Below are 19,213 nucleotides of genomic sequence, written 5' to 3' on the forward strand. Positions count from 1 at the left end.
CCTGCCTAAGCAGGGGGTTGGACTAGAAGACCTCCAAGGTCCCTTCCAACTCTGTGATTCTATATTCTATTTCTAAAATGGAATGGAAAAGTGAATGAGAAAGTATGTATACGAAATGTTAAAAGATTAGGATTTTGTGGGGCTGCAACTCATGCACTGCGGCTGAACACAGAACCGTCTTCAAGGGCAGCACCAGGAAGCAACTTTTGCAGTAGTCTATCAGCTGAATATGCACTGTGTATATTTGTTCCGGTCAGTCCCCATGTAACAAAAGTGGCCTAGAAGTGGAGCTCTGGCCTCACAATTGGGAGGCTTTGAGTTCGATCCTAGGTAGAGGCAGATATTTCTCTCTCTTGTGCACAATGAGAATATATATCTGCTGAACAAAACTCCGCCCTGACGACAGGAAGAGCATCCGGCCATTCAAACACTCGGCTAGCTCCATTCAGTTGCCCAGACTTTGCCCTGCAAGGGATAATGGGGTCGTTTACAAGATGATGATGCATCCCCATGTAACAAAGAAGAAAAGTTGAAATCACTTCCCACCCTGTATTTTGGATCCGCATTACGCAAATAAAATAAACAGGAGAGAGGGAAAAAATCAGCGTTATCGTGAACAAGCGGCTTATTTTTATTGCGAGGAGATTCGAATGCCCGCTCGTGATTTTTTTCACGCGCGGAGGATCTACCGATCAATCGCGGTCTACTTCAAATTTGCAATACACTAAAAACTACGCATTTCTTTTTTTTCCCTTTCCTTTCCTTTCTTTTTTTCTTTCTTTCAAACGCGGGTCTTCCTTTTGGAGAAAGCTAAGGGACTTCATCCGTCACGACCACATAATCTTGAATCGTGTAATTAAAAGCATTCCAGCTGGCCAGAGGATTTGGTACGGTGTCGTCTTTCATAAGCAACCGAACGTCGTCGGTGGTCAGCACTCGAGGCCACATGTTGACCTCCGACATGTCCCCCATAAAGGATTGGTTGATGTCAAAGCCCCCTCCGAAGGTATCCTGGTCCTGCCCCAGAATGATGGATGCCTGGTGGCTGATTTTGTGACCCCTTTTGGTTCCCAAGCGTGGCAGGAGAACTCCGTCGAGCCAAAAATAAATCAACCCATTTCTGGAGTCCCAAGAGACACAGATGTGCTCCCAACGGGGAATATCTTGCCTAGGGATCTTGAAACGTACGTCCGAGCCGCCGACGCTAACCGAATAGACATTGGGCTCTTCCTTAAAAATCAGGAAATCGTTGTCGCTGGACCGGGTGGCGTAAGAGAAGAGGGAATAAGGGCGCAAAAGCGGGCAGTGGTGTTTCAGGCAGACGGAGAGGCTGGTCAGGGGCTGCGGAAGATGGACGTTCAGACGCACGAAGGCGTTGCGAGAAGCTGCCGGGAAAACGAAGACTTTCTTCTGGAGATCTGGAAGGAGACCAAGAGATCTCTTGTTAGCAGGGGACCTGTTTTGGATCAGGTAGCAGACGGAGGAAGGTGATTCTGTTGCTGGCAACAGAAAGGCATTAAGCGTTGAAAACCTAATTGTCAGCGTTCCAGCGCTGACATATGAAAGGAGAGAAGAAGCTTGAACTTTTGCCTACTTAATTCCTTTGAAGATTCTGTTTCCTCGGAGATGGGAGGAGGGGGGACATTCCTGTGATCTGACGGAGATGGGATGAGGAGAGTGGCTTGGAAGATAGCCAATGAGACGCAGAGAATTGGGGATCAGAAAGGGAGGGCTTGGGGGGCAAAGGTCAGTGCTGACCGCGAAAGAGCCAGGGACAGATCACTATACTCAATAAAGAGAAAATTTCCTCAAAGATCGGCAGGTTGGAAATTCATTTATTTTGAGATAGCATCGAAACCTGACACTAATCTTGCATAGCTTCTTCTCCGGTAATATTGTGCTGCAAACTAGGGCATACAAAGCCTTTGCCTTATACATGTTTGACAAATAAATAAATAAATAAATAAAAAATAAAAAACAGGATGGGCAGATAAGAGGACCTTGAGCCCTGAGCAAAAAAAAAATGTGGGAAAATCTGTCCAACAAGAGTTGGCTGTTTTGACAAGGGTCGGAGCAGGTTCCCACTTGACCCCTGGATTTTTTGGGGGGAAGGGGGGACACAAGGCCAGCTTCTCCTCAACCAAGACCAGGAATTCAGGTCTCTTTTTTACTCATGGAGACTCTACTTGGCTGAAGCCACCTCAGGTGGATCTTCTGGGGGAATCAACCCATGGCCTTACAACAACTTGACCGACAAGCCGTATCCTGAAAAGAAGATCTAACTGCCCCATGGAGGACAGCACTGATGAAAAGTGGTGTAGGGTTTCCTGCCTAAGCAGGGGGTTGGACTAGAAGACCTCCAAGGTCCCTTCCAACTCTGTTACTCCACTCTATTCTACTCTACTCTATCTACTCTACTCTACTCTACTCTACTCTACTCTACTCTACTCTACTCTACTCCACTCTATCTACTCTACTCTACTCTACTCTACTCTACTCTACTCTACTCTACTCTACTCTACTAAAAGCTCAACAGATTTCACCCAGCCTCTGGAGACCACAGGAGCTTCAATGGACAGGTGGAGCTGCTCCTACATGGGTTTAAGCCTCACCTTCTTCGCCGAAGGATCCTGACAGACAGGCGAGGATAACAAGCAGGGAAAGAAGGATGGCCATCTTGGTGGACGATGGAGGAACCAGATGGTTGCAGGAACTCTGGGCAGGTCCTCTCGTTCCGAATATCCTTGGATGCGGAGAGGTGTCCTCCTTGAAGGACCAAATCAGCTTCTCGAGTGGCGACAACCTGTCTTACGTGTCTCTTGAGCTTTGAACAAGGGGCAGGCTGAGCTGTCAATTTTGGTTTTCCCCATGAGTGAATTGATGTCATTGAGAATCAGGACTAAATCAACACAAGAAGCGTTACTTACTGTTTTATACTTCAGCGATGAAGAAATCACCTTGGAATATTGCGTCGAGTTCTGGTCACCACAACACTCAAAAAAGATGTTGACACATGCAAGGAGGACCAACAAAGATTCATTTCATTTCATTCATTTATTAGATTTGTATACCGCCCTACTCCCGAAGGGCTCAGGGCGGTGAACAGGCACAGAATCAAACACATAAATACAAAAGTTAAAAGACATAATTAAAACCAAATTAAATAATTTCGCCCGAGACAATTTAAAATTCCCAATAATTTAAAAACAAATTAAAATTTCAGTTTAAAAAAAATTAAAAGAAAGGGGAGAAAATTAGGCCAGGCCGGCCTGCTGGAATAGGAGGGTCTTAAGAGCACGGCGGAAAGTGCGCAGATCCGGGATCCTCCGTATCTCCGTTCCAGATAGTAGGTGCCCCCACAGAGAAGGCCCTCCCCCTGGGGGCCGCCAGTCGACATTGTTTGGCTGACGGCACCTGGAGGAGCCCCTCTCTATGATAATTGTGCTTGTGTGTGTGTAGGTTAAATCATATGATGAATGGTTGCAGGAATTGGGTATGCCTAGTCTCCCAAAGAGGAGAAGTAGGGGTGACATGATAGCAGTCTTCCAGTATTTGGGGGGCTGCCACAAAGAAGAGGGGGCTCAAATTATTCTCCAGAGCACCTGAAGGCAGGACAAGAAGCAATGGATGGAAACTAATCCAGGAGAGAAGCAACCTGAATTAAGGAGAAACTTCCTAACAGTGAGAACAATTAACCAGTGGAACTGTTCGCCACCAGAAGTTATGAGTAAGGAGAAACTTCCTAACAGTTGGAACAATTAACCAGTGGAACTGTTCGCCACCAGAAGTTATGAGTAAGGAGAAACTTCCTAACAGTTGGAACAATTAACCAGTGGAACTGTTCGCCACCAGAAGTTGTGGATGCTCCATCACTGGAGGTTTTTAAGAAGAGATTGGACAGCCATTTGTCTGAAGTGGTGTAGGGTTTTCCTGCCTAAGCAGGGGGTTGGACTAGAAGACCTCCAAGGTCCCTTCCAAGCCTATCATTCTATATTTTGTACAATAAGTCACCTTCAAACTTTCTGATGCTGGGTTTTGGAACAGAAGTGCCTGTCTTCTCAGAATAAGATAAGGGATCTGGGCACCCTTCCAAAGAGCTGTCCAACCGTCTTTTAAAAGCCAACACCTGTCCAATTCATACTCTCCTAAAACCACCTCTCAGTTATACTTTTGGGTACATTTCCTGGAATATAATCTTCCATTTCTGACTGGAGTCCAATCAAAATATTTTCCCCGGCGCTGGTGTTTGGCTCAATTATTCATTCCATTGTTATTCCATCCCTCAAAGTGTTTGCCGAAGATTACAAAACCCGGTTTTAAAAATAAACTACTAAAGGGAATCCAGAACCAAAGATTAACACATTGTGGTGAAGGTTATCAGCCATTTTATTTTTTTAAAGCAGTGGTTAATGTTGGCACGGGACTCTCTTTTAAAAAGGGCCCTTCCCCTTTGGTCAACATCGTCCACATGCCATCAGCCAGACATGCTGGCTGGGGAATTCTGGGAGCTGAAGTCCACAAGTCTTAAAATTGCCAAGTTTGGAGACTCCTGAAATAGATGGAAGATAGATAGATAGATAGATAGATAGATAGATAGATAGATAGATAGACAGACAGACAGACAGACAGACAGACAGACAGACAGGGATGAGGGAAGGAGGGATGGATGACAAATAGATGGAGGGATGATAGATAGATAGATAGATAGATAGGTAGGTAGGTAGGTAGGTAGGTAGGTAGGTAGGTAGGTAGATAGGTAGATAGATAGATAGATAGATAGATAGATAGATAGATAGATAGATAGATAGACGGACAGAGAAATTAAACAAGCTAGGGGGAAAAAAGGGCCTCAAATTAAGGAGGAAACCGCCATCACATCCCCCTTCATTTCATAACTCAGATCAAGCCAATCCAGCAAAGGGGTAGAGTCTCCCCTCCTCTGGAAGCCCCTCATTTGATCAACAGACAAGACCGTGTCCCACAGGTAGACTTCGCCGAGTTCTCCTTCGAAAGCTTGCTCGATGTCCAACGAGCCCCCGTAGGAATCCTGATCCTGTCCCAGCATGATGACCAGATCCCGTCTGATCCGGTAACCCTTGGCGATGACTTTACGGGGCAGGGGGATCCTGTTGATCCAGAGCTGGACAATCCCGGTGACCGACTCCCACGCCATGCACAGATCTTCCCCTTGGCGGCCGCTCTTTTCCTCGAGGTCCTTGAAAGCGACCTCTTGGTTACCCACGCTGACATAGTAGTCGGTGGCTCCTTTGAAGATCAGGATCTCGTTGCCGTGATCCCGGGAGGAAGCCGAGAAGAGGCCGAAAGCCTGCTTCAGATCGGTGTAAAAATTCAGGCAGATAGTAAAGCTCTCCATTTCTCGGCTCTGGCTGGGTTTCAGGAGAACGTAGGAGCTGAGAGAACGCGTTGGGAAGAGAAAAACCTGGTCCTGCAGATCTGACGGGGAGAAGAAGTGCCGTTATAACAGTAACCGAGTCGGACGGGACCTTTGGAGGTCATCTAGCCCAACCCCCTGCTCGCGCAGGAGACTTATACTAGGGATTCGAACAGCGGTGGGTTTCAAACATTTTTACTACCGGTTCTGTGGGCGTGGCATGGCTTGGTGGGCGTGGCTTAGTGGGTGGCAGGGGAAGGATACTGTAAAATCTCCATTCCCTCCCCAATCCAGAGGAAGGTTACTGCAAAATCCCCATTTCCTCCCGATCAGTTGGGACTCAGGAGGCAGAGTCAGGATTTTGACTAGCGGTTCTTCGAACTCCTCAAAATTTCCGCTACCGGTTCTTCAGAACTGGTCAGAACCTGCTGAAACCCACCTCTGGATTCGAACCGCTGAGCTGCCGACCTTTCCGATCGACAAGCTCAGCACCGTCTTAGCCACTTGAGCCACCTAGCCAGCCAAGCTTAAGGGGGGGTTTCCTGGCTGGACCACCCTCCCCTGCCAAATTTCCACTACAAATCCCATCCCTTTACCCGAACGCATCACTTACTTTTGGGCGCCACCGCTTCCGTGAAGCAGACGAGAAGGAGCAGCAAAAATATCTCCATTTTGTTGTTCTCGGGTTAAAAGAAAAAAAAGAAAAAGCCAGCCGGAGCAATCTGTGTGTGTTTGTTTGTGTTTGTGTGTGTGTATTTGTGTGTTTTGTGTGTATATACCTTGGTGTGCAACAAGGGAAAATGCCAACCCTCAGTCTTCCTCCGTCTGGAAGCAGATCTGAAGTCCTCGCAATTAATACTTTTCATGCTGGGTTAATAAGTAAGCCCGCGTGCCACGGCTGGGAAATCCAACCTTTGTTTTTCCAGGCTCAGGATTAGGGGCTTGGAGGTCTTTTAAGGTGGGGAAAAAGAGGCCGAATCAATATTTGCTTCCCAGTCTTTTGAAATCAATTATTTCCGAGCAGGGAGAGAGTTAAGTAACAGGGGTGGGGATCCCTGCCAAACCGGGTTGGGTAACCGAGTTTAAACATAAAATGATCAGGAACCGAGTTTAACGAACTGTCCATCGTTCGACAAGACTTAAAACTAGGAAGAAAAATAAAATAAAAATGAAGAAAATGTAAAAATAATAATAATTAAAAATAATAAAGACGTGAATTAAAAAAGAAAACAAGGAAGAAACTCAGAGGGGGGGGGGCTCCAGGGACCACTAGGTCTGTTTCTTCAAGTCCTCTTGAAGGTCCTTCCTGGTATGTTTCTAGTCCTCTTGAAGGTCCCACCTGGTATGTTTCTAGTCCTCTTGAAGGTCCCACCTGGTATGTTTCTAGTCCTCTTGAAGGTCCCTCCTGGTATGTTTCTAGTCCTCTTGAAGGTCCCACCTGGTATGTTTCTAGTCCTCTTGAAGGTCTCTCCTGGTATGTTTCTAGTCCTCTTGAAGGTCTCTCCTGGTATGTTTCTAGTCCTCTTGAAGGTCTCTCCTGGTATGTTTCTAGTCCTCTTGAAGGTCTCTCCTGGTATGTTTCTAGTCCTCTTGAAGGTCCCACCTGGTATGTTTCTAGTCCTCTTGAAGGTCCCACCTGGTATGTTTCTAGTCCTCTTGAAGGTCCCTCCTGGTATGTTTCTAGTCCTCTTGAAGGTCCCACCTGGTATGTTTCTAGTCCTCTTGAAGGTCTCTCCTGGTATGTTTCTAGTCCTCTTGAAGGTCTCTCCTGGTATGTTTCTAGTCCTCTTGAAGGTCTCTCCTGGTATGTTTCTAGTCCTCTTGAAGGTCCCACCTGGTATGTTTCTAGTCCTCTTGAAGGTCCCTCCTGGTATGTTTCTAGTCCTCTTGAAGGTCCCTCCTGGTACGTTTCTAGTCCTCTTGAAGGTCCCTCCTGGTATGTTTCTAGTCCTCTTGAAGGTCCCTCTTGGTATGTTTCTAGTCCTCTTGAAGGTCCCTCCTGGTACGTTTCTAGTCCTCTTGAAGGTCCCACCTGGTATGTTTCTAGTCCTCTTGAAGGTCCCTCCTGGTATGTTTCTAGTCCTCTTGAAGGTCCCACCTGGTATGTTTCTAGTCCTCTTGAAGGTCCCTCCTGGTATGTTTCTAGTCCTCTTGAAGGTCCCACCTGGTATGTTTCTAGTCCTCTTGAAGGTCCCTCCTGGTATGTTTCTAGTCCTCTTGAAGGTCCCTCCTGGTACGTTTCTAGTCCTCTTGAAGGTCCCTCCTGGTATGTTTCTAGTCCTCTTGAAGGTCCCTCTTGGTATGTTTCTAGTCCTCTTGAAGGTCCCTCCTGGTATGTTTCTAGTCCTCTTGAAGGTTCCTCCTGGTATGTTTCTAGTCCTCTTGAAGGTTCCTCCTGGTATGTTTCTAGTCCTCTTGAAGGTCTCTCCTGGTATGTTTCTAGTCCTCTTGAAGGTCCCTCCTGGTACGTTTCTAGTCCTCTTGAAAGTCCCTCCTGGTATGTTTCTAGTCCTCTTGAACATTCTTGTCCACTTGAAGGTGGCTCCTGGCATGATTCTAGTCCTATGTTCCTAGTCCTCGTGAAGGTCTCACCTTGGAATGTTTCTAGTCCTCCTGAAGGTCGCTCTCTGTGACAGCTTGTGCAGAACAGAGGATTACAAGGAAGCCACATTCTCACAACACGCTCCAACAACCGAAGGAATTGTTTCCTCTCCAAGAGGCCAAACTAAGTTAGGTAGTTTGATGTAACTTTTCTGTGGCTTAGACTGGATCATTAACTTCTCGAACCGAATAGTCACAGGCTGAATACCCGCGTTCAGCCAGTGGTGGTATGAAACCAACTGTTGGGAAGGGAAATCCATCTGGTTCAGTTCCAAACTGGGAGAAAGGAAGACTCTGGAAACGACACGGAGACCAATTGGAAAGAAGGTTTACTGATGAAGCAGCAGAACCACCCACAGCATGCGGTTCTGGGGCAGCTGAGCAAACGGTTGAACGAGTGGATGGATCTTCATAGGTTTCTGTGACTTTTGAAATTTGAACTGTTCTTGGGGTGGGGCAACAAAGGGGACTTGTGTTCTGAAAGGATGTTGGGCAATTCCTATCGTGGCTTAATGGCTTTTGTCCTGTGTTTGGATCTTTTGGGCGAGGGGCTGCTTGTTCTAATCCTACCATTCTGCCTTGGTTAGTGGTCAAACTTTGCTGCGAAGGAGTTTCGAAATATCCTTGTCTTGAATGGGTTTCCGGCTGGCAGCATTTTGCTTTGCTTATGAATTGAGCCATCTAGACAGTCAGCTTTCTTTCTTTCTTTTTCTTTCTTTCTTTTTCTTTCTCTTTTCTCTTAATTTCTTCCTTCCCTCCTTCCTTCCTTTTCTTTCTTTCCTCTTAATTTCTTTTTTCTTTCTTTCTTTCTTTCTTTCTTTTTCTCTATCTTCTTAATTTCTTTCTTTCCTCTTTCTTTCCTCTTAACTTCTTTCTTTCTTCCTTCCTTCCTTCCTTCCTTTCCTTCCTTCCTTTCCTCTTAATTTCTTTCTTTCTTTCCTCTTAATTCCTTCCTTGCTTCTTTCCTTCCTTCCCTCCCTCCCTCCCCCTTCCTTCCTTCCTTCCCTCCCTCCCTCCCCCCCTTCCTTCCTTCCTTCCTTCCTTTTTCTTTCAGCTGTTTTATCTCCTTAAGGGCTGGCATCTGCTGTGGGCTATTAAGAAAGATAATGGATGTGGGGGGTGGTGGTGTTGCTTCCTGCCTCTAAAAACAAGTTTCTCTATTTCTCCCTTTGGGGAAATAAAATATTCTGCCTTTTTTTTAAAAAAAAATTCCCAAAATATTTCACTCTTCTGGGCTGGGAAAGTTGAGAGTTTGGCGATGGTCCCTCCTGCGGGGTTTTTATAATTTTTTTTGTGCGCTTAGGGTGGAGAGCGGCGTTTAGAGGCGCTCCCTTCGTTTTGTCTTGCCCGCCGTTCTTCTACACGTGGGAATTCCCGGCCGGCTGGTTCCGGGGCAAAGCAAGCACGTGGGAACGGGGCGTTTGCACCTCCCTTGCCTTTCTCGCAGGTAGTGATCGTGGGTTTAAATGCAGTCCGTCCAAAGGGCAACGGTCGCCCTTTGTGTGCATGCTTGCAAAGGCAGATTGGGGGAGCAACGAGTGGGGGGCGCAAATCTTGCAAATTGGGGTGAAGAAGGGGGGGCACGGGCACGGCCCTTCTCGGGTCAGCGACGGTCGTTTGAAATCCCAGCCCCCAGGTCAGCCGGGGACACGGACACACACTCACACACCACTGGCGTTTATTTTTAGGCACTTTTGCAAGGCGGAAGCTTGCAAAAAAACCCCGAGAGGTTATTTTGCTTTTTTCTCTCGCCTCGACTGCAATTGCTGGGGTCGACCACAAGGGGGCGGACGAATGCCAAAAATGCTATCTATCTATCTATCTACCTATCTATCTATCTATCATCTTTTTCTTTCTTTCTTTCCTTCCTTCCTTCCTTTCTCCTTCCGTCTCTCCATTTCTTTTCCTTCCTTCCTTTTCTTCTTTCCTTCCTTTCTTCCTCCTTCCATCTCTCCATTTCTTTTCCTTCCTTTCTTTCCTTCTTTTCTTCTTCTTTCCTTCCTTTCCTCCTCCTTCCATCTCTCCATTTCTTTTCCTTCCTTCCTTTACTGCTTTTCTTCTTCCTTCCTTTCTTTCTCCTTCCATCTCTCCATTTCTTTTCCTTCCTTCCTTTCCTTCCTTTCTTCTTCTTTCCTTCCTTTCTCCTTCCGTCTCTCCATTTCTTTTCCTTCCTTCCTTTCCTTCCTTCCCTTTTTACTCTAACCATTCCTTCGTCAAATGAGGAGTACCAGCAGAACCTAGGTATCCATCGATGCAGGATACTTTAATTTAAATTCTTGCACCGAGCAGAAGTTAGACTGGATGGCCTCAAGGATTCCTTATTGCTTCCAACTTTCTTTCATCATCTCTCTATCTCTCTCTATCACCTCCATCTCTCTTTCTCTCTTCCTCTTCTTATCTTCTGTTCTTTTCTCTCTGTGGACTTCAACTCCCAGAATTCCCCAGCCAGGGTGCTTTCAGATGGGTGGACTTCAGTTCCCAGAATTCCCCAGCCAGCATGCTTTAAGATGGGTGGACTTCCACTCCCAGAATTCCCCAGCCAGGGTGCTTTCAGATGGGTGGACTTCAGTTCCCAGAATTCCCCAGCCAGCATGCTTTAAGATGGGTGGACTTCCACTCCCAGAATTCCCCAGCCAGGGTGCTTTCAGATGGGTGGACTTCAGTTCCCAGAATTCCCCAGCCAGCATGCTTTAAGATGGGTGGACTTCCACTCCCAGAATCCCCCAGCCAGCATGCTTTAAGATGGGTGGACTTCAGCTCCCAGAATTCCCCAACCAGCATGCTTTAAGATGGCTGGACTTCAACTCCCAGAATCCCCCAGCCAGCATGCTTTAAGATGGCTGGACTTCAACTCCCAGAATCCCCCAGCCAGCATGCTTTAAGATGGGTGGACTTCAGCTCCCAGAACATGCTGGCTGGGGAATTCTGGGAGTTGAAGTCCAGCCATCTATAAAGTTGCCAAGGTTTAGAAACACTCTCATACAATATTATTCTTCTTTCTAACATTGTCCCCTTTCCGTGCAGTGTACCCCAAACCACTTACCAAGCCATAAATCCATTCTTCTTTTCAGCCCTGGCAGGACGGATGGCATCAGCGCTGCCCCCCAATTTCTCTTGGGTCGTCTCAGGCCTGTTGGCTGGGCTGGCTATGCCCCGGCTCCCTGCTCACTACCAGTATATGCATGACCATGGGATCCGGCACCTGGTATCGCTAACCGAGCGGAGCCCGCCTTACCACGACACCTGCCCGGGCATCCAAGTGCACCGTCTACGCATTGCCGACTTCTGCTCCCCCTCGACCGAACAGATCCAGCGGTTTCTGCAGATTGTGGAAGACGCCAATGCCAAGGGGGAGGTAAGGGGGTTTTGGGTATCTCATTATGGGTGTGTCACCCCTGCGAGGTAGGCCTGTCCAAGAAACGGACATGGCAAAGATTTCTAAGAACATTACAGTTCTCAGCTTGTTAGTTTTAAGACGGGTGGACTTCAACTCCCAGAATCCCCCAGCCAGCATGCTTTAAGATGGGTGGACTTCAACTCCCAGAATCCCCCAGCCAGCAGGCTTTAAGATGGAAGGACTTCAACTCCCAGAATTCCCCAGCCAGCATGCTTTAAGATGGATGGACTTCAGCTCCCAGAATTCCCCATCCAGCCTCCTTTAAGATGGGTGGACTTCCACTCCCAGAATTCCCCATCCAGCCTCCTTTAAGATGGGTGGACTTCCACTCCCAGAATCCCCCAGCCAGCATGCTTTAAGATGGGTGGACTTCAACTCCCAGACTAAGAGCCACGCTGACTGGAGAATTCTGGGAGTTGAAGTCCACACCTTTAGGGTTTTTAAAAAAAACATTATTTTGGACAGTACCGATAGTCCCCAAGTTACAACGATTCATTTAGTGACTGGTTTTATATTCATTTTCATTTTATATTTCTTTCTCACCGTTTTTTGCTTTTCTCTTTGCTTTGCTTTTTCCATTTGCTCGCCTTCATTTTTATCTTCCTTTTTTAAAAAAAAAAAAAGTCGTAATGAATATTACACTGAAAAACCAACAAAAGGAAATAGAACCTTTGACATGCGGGTTTTTTTTTTTTTCCCTTTGTCAGGCTGTGGCTGTTCACTGTTTGCTGGGCTTCGGACGGACAGGAACCATGTTGGCCTGTTACCTTGCCAAGACCCACAAAATCGCCGGAGTGGACGCCATCCAAAAAATCCGCCAGCTGCGGCCGGGCTCCATCGAGACTTACGACCAGGAGAAAGCCGTCATCCAATTCTACCAACGTACAAAGTAGCCGCGGGAAAGGACGAGAATTTGCCCGTGTGAAAGTACGCAACGATTGTGTCTCTTCCAGCTCCTTTCGGGGGTGGGCGGGTGGAGAAAAATAAACTAGCTTTAGAGAGAGAGAGTGGATCCAGCCGGGGATCCAGTCCAATTGGAATCCCAGACATACCTTTATCCCTTTATCGTATCTGTCGGCTCTCTCCGAGTTGTTGTTGTTAGTTGCGAAGTCATGTCCGACCCATCGCGACCCCATGGACCACGTTCCTCCAGACCTCCCTGTCCTCTACCATCCTCCGGAGTCCATTGAAGCTCACGCCGACTGCTTCGGTGACTCCATCCGGCCACCTCCTTCTCTGCCGTCCCCTTCGTCTTCTTTTGCCCTCCATCGTTCCCAGCATTGGGCTCTTCTCCAGGGAGTCCTTCCTTCTCCTTAGGTGGCCAAAGGATTTGAGTTTCGTCTTCAGGATCTGGCCTTCTAGAGAGCAGTCAGGGTTGATCTCCTCTAGGACCGACCGGTTGGATGGCCTTGCAGTCCAAGGGACTCACGGGAGTCTTCTCCAGCACCAGAGTTCAAAGGCCTCCATCCTTTGGCCTTCTCAGCCTTCCTTATGGTCCAATCTCTCCGAGTTAGTTGACATTAACTTTTTTTTTTTTCCCCAAGAGTGAAGCATTTACAGCTCCGGTGCCGTTTTGCAAAACTTAAAGCTCCATCCCACCGTTGAAAAAGAGCCTCCTTTGTAAACCTGGCCCGTTGTGTCTTTGGATGGAGGAAAAGTTAAATATTAGGAGGGAAATGATTCAAGACTGTACGAGAAAATCTTGAATGTTAAGGTTTAGAATCTCGAGTTTCAGGGAGGGAAAGTTTCTGGTTACGTTTCTGAGCTTGACGATAAAGAAAGCCATTCTAATAATAATAATAATAATTAATAAAAAATACCAGATAATGTTTCTGCCTGCCAGGTTATTTGTTTACTTATTTGCAGGTTGTCCTTGGCCGTCATAAGGCTCGCGAGTCGTCGCGGTCGTTAAGCGGGTCGCCATGTGATAAGGACTGGTTTTGTGACCTCGGTTGTTTAAAAAAAAAAAAAACCGCAGCGGTTGTTAAATGAACAAGGTGGGCATTCAGTGAATCCGTTTTATCCAATTTATTGACAACGGCCCTGAAAACCTCGGACTTACGGCCGTTTTTCACCTTTATGACCGATGCAGCGATTTTGATCACGGGATCGAAATTTGGATGCAGGGCAATGGATTCGTATTTATGATGGTTGCAGTGTCCCACGTGATTCTCTCTTGCGACCTTCTGACAAGCAACGGGGAGGCCCGATTCGCTTAACAACCGTGTGACTGACTTAACAACTGCAGGCATTCAACTTAGCAACCCGGGCAAGGAAGGTCGTAAAACGAGGCAAAACGCGCTTAACACATGTCTCGCTTAGCGATGGAAATGGGCTCAATGGTGGCCGTAAGTCGATGAACAATGGGTGGAAACTGATCAAGGAGAGATTCAACCTGGAAATAAGGAGAAATTTCCTGACCGTGAGAACAATCAACCCATGGAAGAGAAGTTGCCTTCGGAAGTTGTGGGAGCTTCATCCCTGGAAGCTTTCAAGAAGAGACTGGACTGCCATCTGTCAGAAATGGTGTAGGGTCTCCTGCTTGAGTGGGGGGTTGGACTAGATGACCTACAAGGTCCCTCCCAACTCTTAATCTCTAAAATGATAGATTAAGACCTGGAGGCTAAAACATACGATGAACAGTTTGCAGGAACTGGGCCTAGTTTGCAGAAAGTCTAGTGAAGAGAAGGACCAGGAGGAGACCTGATAGCAGTCTTGGGCCCGGGGTTGGACTAGATGACCCATAAGGTCCCTTATCTCTTGTTAAATCTGTTATCTATAAATTACAGAAAGCACATCCTTGCTGTTTACCGCCTAATCTAATGCAATGAAAACATTTCCCCCCCCTCCACACACACACACACATCCTTCCTTAACTTCTGGGTCTGCCCATCCCCAGCCAGGATTATGGGCCATGGTGCTCCTACCCAGAGGAACTGGACCGTTCCACTCAAGGCTAATCTCACCCCCACCCCCCACCCCCACTCCCAGCCCTGGGATCAAAACGTTTCACGGCTGAAATCCCAGCCACAAAAGAGAACCACAAATCTTCCGCCTGGGAGGGGATTAAATCTGAGAAATTCTACACTCCCCACTCCAACCCCAAGTAGAATTTTGCCCCCCCCTCCCTGAATTTGGGAGGGGGGGTTTCAGCTCTTTGGAAGAAATCAGCCCCATTTCCCACTCAGCTGCTGGGATTGCATCATCGAGCAATTTTTTTAAAAAAGTTTTTTTTTTATTTTAAACACGTTAAAACGAACACAAAACAAACAACGCTTACATACATCTCCTTTTTCTCTTGTTAACAGCTCATTTAAGGTGATCCTTTCTTACTATTTACATATATTCTAACTTTATCTTAATTTTTTTAAATAATCTTGGCGGCGCAGCAGACTAAAGTGCTGTTAAATAGCACCACCTGCCTGCAATTACTGCGAGTTCGAATCTCACCAGGCTCAAGGTTGACTCAGCCTTCCATCCTTCCGAGGTAGGTAAAATGAGGACCCGGATTGTGGGGGCAATAAGTTGATTTTGTATAAAAAAAAGAACACCGCTTGGGGGGGGGGGGGCGAAAGGCCTGCTAGGCAGGTATATACAAAAGTACGAAGGCTATTGCTTAACGCATTGTAAGCCGCCCTGAGTCTCCGGAGGAAGGGCGGCATATAAATCGAACCAATAAATAAATATATAAATAATCTAATTTCCTTTATATCGACTACTCTTTACTTCGATCTTCAACGCATGCAAGCAACATTATCACAAAAACAAACAACGAAGTATTATTTCACTTCCCCCTTTTTTTCCTTTATTCCTTTTTTTTTCTTTTCGTTTTTCCTTTTCTCCCACCAATCGTACCATCTGTACCATACTCTAAAATAACCTGTGTCCTCTCTTTCCTTAAGTTCCTTTGTAAGCTTGTCCATCTCTGCGCATTCGAGGATTATTATTTTTTTTTTAATTAAGTCCTCTTCTGTTGGTGGGCATTCCTTCTTCCAGTTTTGCGCCTATATTATGCGAGCTGCTGTTAATATATGGAGTGTTAAATATTGTATTTCTTTTGTGTAATTTTCTGTTGGAATCCCTAGTAGAAATTGCTCTGGCTCTCCTTTTTACTGGTTTCTGTATTACCTCCTCTAGAAGTTTTTTAACTTTGGCCCAAACATCGAGCAATTTTTTTTGCGGGGTGGGGGGCGATGGTCCCATCAGAGCCCCCCACCCCACCCCAAGCCTTGGATATCAATGTTAGATCAACAGGAAGGAAGGAAGGAAGGAAAAGAAAGACCTGGAGGAAAGGAAGGAAGGAGGGAAAGAGGGAGGGAGGAGAATTGGAGAAGGAAGAGTAGGAAGGAAGGAGAGAATTGGAAGAGGAAGAGAGGAGGGAAGGAAGGAAGGAAGGGGAATTGGAAGAGGGAGGGAGAAAGGAAGGAAGGAGAGAATTGGAAAGGGAAGAGGGAGGGTAGATGGATGGCAGAGTGGGAGATTGGGAGGGACAGAAAAAGGGAAGGAAGGGAAGGGAAAGAAAAGAAAAGGAAGGAGAATTGGAGAAGGGGGAGAGAGAAAGGAAGCAAGGAGGAATTGGAAGGGGAAGAGGGAAGGAGGATGGATGGATGGGAGATTGAGGAAGGAGAGAAAAGGAAGGAAGGGAAGGAGGTCCCTTCTGGTTGCAGCAATAACTGTTGTGGACCAAGAGGGCAGATTTGACTCTAGGGCTGCCTGGGGCCAATCCTGCATTTTAGAATAGAATAGATTAACAAGAGTTGGAAGGGACCTTGGAGGTCTTCTAGTCCAACCCCCTGCTTAGGCAGGAAACCCTATAAACCACTTCAGACAAATGGTTATCCAACATCATCTTAAAAACTTCCAGTGTTGGAGCATTCACAACTTCTGGTGGCAGGCTGTTCCACTGATGAATTGTTCTCCCTGTCAGGAAGTTTCTCCTTAGTTCTAAGTTGCTTCTCTCCTTGGTTAGTTTCCATCCGTTGCTTCTTGTCCTGCCCTCAGGGGCTTTGGAGAATAGCTTGACTCCCTCTTCTTTGGGGCAGCCCCTGAGATATTGGAAGACTGCTATCATGTCTCCCCTAGTCCTTCTTTTCATCAGACTAGACATACCCAGTTCCTGCAACTTCTTCGTATGTTTTAGCCTCCAGTCCCCTAATCCTCTTTCTTGCTCTTCTCTGCTCTTCTTTCCAGAGTCTCCACATCTTTTTTACATTGTGGTGTACATTTTAGCTCTTCCAGAATTCAGAGGGGTGTGTGTGTGTGTGTGTGTGTGTGTGTGTGTGTGTGTGTGTGTGTGTGTGTAATGAATAAAACACCAGTCCTTCTTTTCCTACGTTGCCCTAAAAATCCATCCCTGTTTGGGCCCAGTGGGAATCAAGTACCGGCAGGCCCCCCCCAGCGCAGCCTCTCCGGGGAGGGATCCGGTGTCTCCTGCGCAGAGACCTGGATTATTTTAAAAGCCCCCTTCAAGCCGTATCTTGTCTCCACCTCTCCAAGGTGCTGATTATAAAAGGAAGGAGGAGGGGGGGATAATCTCGTATTTTGGGATACCCTCAGCCCAGGAATGTTGGCTTCCTGCCTCGGGAGGTTTGGGGTGGGGGTGGGAGGGCCAAAAAAACCGAAGGAAACGGGTCTGGGTGGGGCTTGGAAGCAACAGGTGGGGTATTAAATGACTTCGTTGTATGGCTCCTTGCATTTGGTCACGGTGCATCCGTGGTGGTGGGAGGGACGGGATCGCCACAATGCATTATCATGGCCTGCTCTGGGAAGGAAGAGAAAAGAGAGGGAGAAGAAAGAAAAGAGAAGAAAAAGAAAGAGGGAGGGAGGGAGGGAAAAGGAAAAGGAGGGGAGGAAGGAAATGAAGGGAGGAAAAGGGAGGAAAAAAGAAGGAAGGAAGGAAAAGGGGAAAGGAAAAAAGGAGGAAGGAAGGAAACGGGGAGAGGAAAAGAGGAGAGGAAAGAAGGAAAAAAGGAAGGAAGGAAAAGGAGAGGAAAAAGGAGGAAGGAAGGAAGGAAGGAAAAGGAGAGGAAGGAAGGAAAAGGAGAAGGAAGGAAGGAAGGAAGGAAAGGGAGAGGAAAAAAGGAGAAGGAAGGAAGGAAAAGGGGAGAGGAAAAAAGGAGGAGAGAGGAAGGAAGGAAAAGGAGAAGAAAAGGAAGGAAGGAAGGAAAAGGGGAGAGGAAAAAAGGAGGGAGAAAGGGAGGAAAAAAGGGAAGGAAAAGGAGAAGTAAAGGAAGGAAGGAAAAGGGAAGAGGAAAAGAGGAGGAAGGAAGGAAGGAAAAGGAGAAGGAAGGAAGGAAAAGGGGAGAGGAAAAGAGGAAGGAAGAAAAGGAAGAGAAAAGAGGAGGAAAGAAGGAAGAAGGAGAAGGAAGGAAAAAGGGAAGGAAGGAAGGAAAAGAGGAGAGGAAAAAAGGAGGAAAGAGGAAAAGGAAGAGAAAGTAGGAGGAAGGAAGGAAGGAGAAGGAAAAGGGGAAGGAAGGACTACTGAAACATGAAAAAGTACCGTGTACTTTTGCCCCAAACGAAAGGGTTCAACTCCCAGAATTCCCCAGCCAACCCTTTCTTTAAGCCGCTGGTGACCCTTTTCATTGATGTGTGTGTGTGTGTGTGTTTGTTTCATTTATACTTCCTACATGTTAACCAAGCACCCCACTTCATTTCAGCTGCGGCGGTTTGCAACCTTTAGCCATTTTCCAAAATGTGGGGGAATTCTGGGGACTCGAAGTCCACCGGCCTTAAAAGTTGCTGAAAGTTGAGAAAGAAAAAAACAAACAAAACATTTGATTTAGTGGAACCGCTCCAGAATTTCTGCCCTCCCCCTCCCCGTGGGAAGGGGGAAAAAAACTACACTTCCCAGACACCTTTGCGACATAAAACCCCTCCCCCTCCCCAGGTACCAAGACACGCCCCCTCCCTTTCCATCTCCCCCCCCTCCCTCCCCACCTTTTAAAGCACCCAGGTCCTGCCTTTGTCCTCCCGGCGATTGGTCCATTTGGAAGGCGCAAGGAGCCCTTTTGGGCACGCGATTGGCCGTTGCCCTGGGCAACCAAGAGGCTGGGGGAGTGGGGGGGTGAGTGAGTGGGTGGGAGGGAGTGGGGGGAGCAAAGCCCCCGCCCCCTCCATTGTGTTGGGAAGTTTTCTCCCTTGGACGGGATGGAGTTTCCACTTTTTTGAGCGCTCCGGTTAGTTTCTAGAACCGGCAGAAAGCGAAGCCGCGGAGCAAACAAATGCGCAAAAAAAGAGGATTGGGTTTGCGCTTCGGAGCAGCGGCGGAGTAAATTGCACGGAGCGCAAAAGCGGCCGGGCGCCCGCGGGCGCCGCGTTGCAAAAGGGCGCACGGAGCGCCAAGTTAGCCCCCCTCCTGCGGCGCTTGCAGAGACCGTGGATGGCTGCGGCGGGTCGGATTCGGTGGCTGTCCGGACCGGACCGAGAGCCCTGGCCGGGAGTGGGCATCTCCCGGTGGAAGCAAGCAGGTAAGATTCCCCCGCCCCCCAGCAGCGATCCTAATCCCTCTGAGCTTCGTGTGAACCACCAGACCCGTGCAAAACCTCGCTTATGCAAAGAAACTCGCGTGTTTGCCTGACCTTTGGGGGGGGGGGGAAGGGGCTAAAACCCGGGTTTAAGCGTCTCATCCATCCCAGAGACGGAAAGAAGCAGATTTCCCCGAGATTTCCCTAAATTTTGGAGCAGTAGCGTCCGCCGCCTCAATGAGGACCAGTCTCTTGAAATGCCTCCTTAGGGCTAGCTGGCCGCTTCAGCCGGACTCCTGGAGTGGGTTGATTGATTTCCCACGGAGCTATCGAGAAGTGTAGCCACGCAAGTGGGAT

The 19,213-nt window shown here is 47.5% G+C and overlaps 3 protein-coding genes across 3 annotated transcripts; 1 reads left to right on the forward strand and 2 right to left on the reverse strand.

Annotated features, from left to right (window-relative positions):
* Nucleotides 1-630: 630 nt before the first annotated feature.
* LOC139322077 (C-reactive protein-like) lies at nucleotides 631-2,712 on the reverse strand. Its single transcript, XM_070951056.1, has 2 exons — nucleotides 2,613-2,712; nucleotides 631-1,418 (listed from the first exon to the last, which is right to left on the reverse strand). Exons 1-2 carry the CDS (start codon nucleotides 2,674-2,676, stop codon nucleotides 811-813), a joined length of 672 nt encoding a protein of 223 aa, XP_070807157.1. The 5' UTR covers nucleotides 2,677-2,712; the 3' UTR covers nucleotides 631-810.
* Nucleotides 2,713-3,039: 327 nt separating this feature from the next.
* Nucleotides 3,040-6,233, reverse strand: LOC139321718 (C-reactive protein-like). Its single transcript, XM_070950550.1, has 2 exons — nucleotides 6,006-6,233; nucleotides 3,040-5,454 (listed from the first exon to the last, which is right to left on the reverse strand). The coding sequence occupies exons 1-2, from the start codon at nucleotides 6,061-6,063 to the stop codon at nucleotides 4,850-4,852; spliced, it is 663 nt and encodes a 220-aa protein (XP_070806651.1). The 5' UTR covers nucleotides 6,064-6,233; the 3' UTR covers nucleotides 3,040-4,849.
* A 3,158-nt stretch (nucleotides 6,234-9,391) lies between these two features.
* DUSP23 (dual specificity phosphatase 23) lies at nucleotides 9,392-13,180 on the forward strand. The gene is made up of 3 exons (XM_070950832.1): nucleotides 9,392-9,440; nucleotides 11,065-11,348; nucleotides 12,098-13,180. Exons 2-3 carry the CDS (start codon nucleotides 11,079-11,081, stop codon nucleotides 12,281-12,283), a joined length of 456 nt encoding a protein of 151 aa, XP_070806933.1. The 5' UTR covers nucleotides 9,392-9,440; nucleotides 11,065-11,078; the 3' UTR covers nucleotides 12,284-13,180.
* The last annotated feature ends 6,033 nt before the right edge of the window (nucleotides 13,181-19,213 follow it).

The sequence above is a fragment of the Pituophis catenifer genome, unplaced genomic scaffold (assembly GCF_029215685.1).
Source record: "Pituophis catenifer annectens isolate HBS135680 unplaced genomic scaffold, rPitCat1.0.hap2 SCAF_10, whole genome shotgun sequence".
Lineage (NCBI taxonomy): Eukaryota > Metazoa > Chordata > Lepidosauria > Squamata > Colubridae > Pituophis > Pituophis catenifer.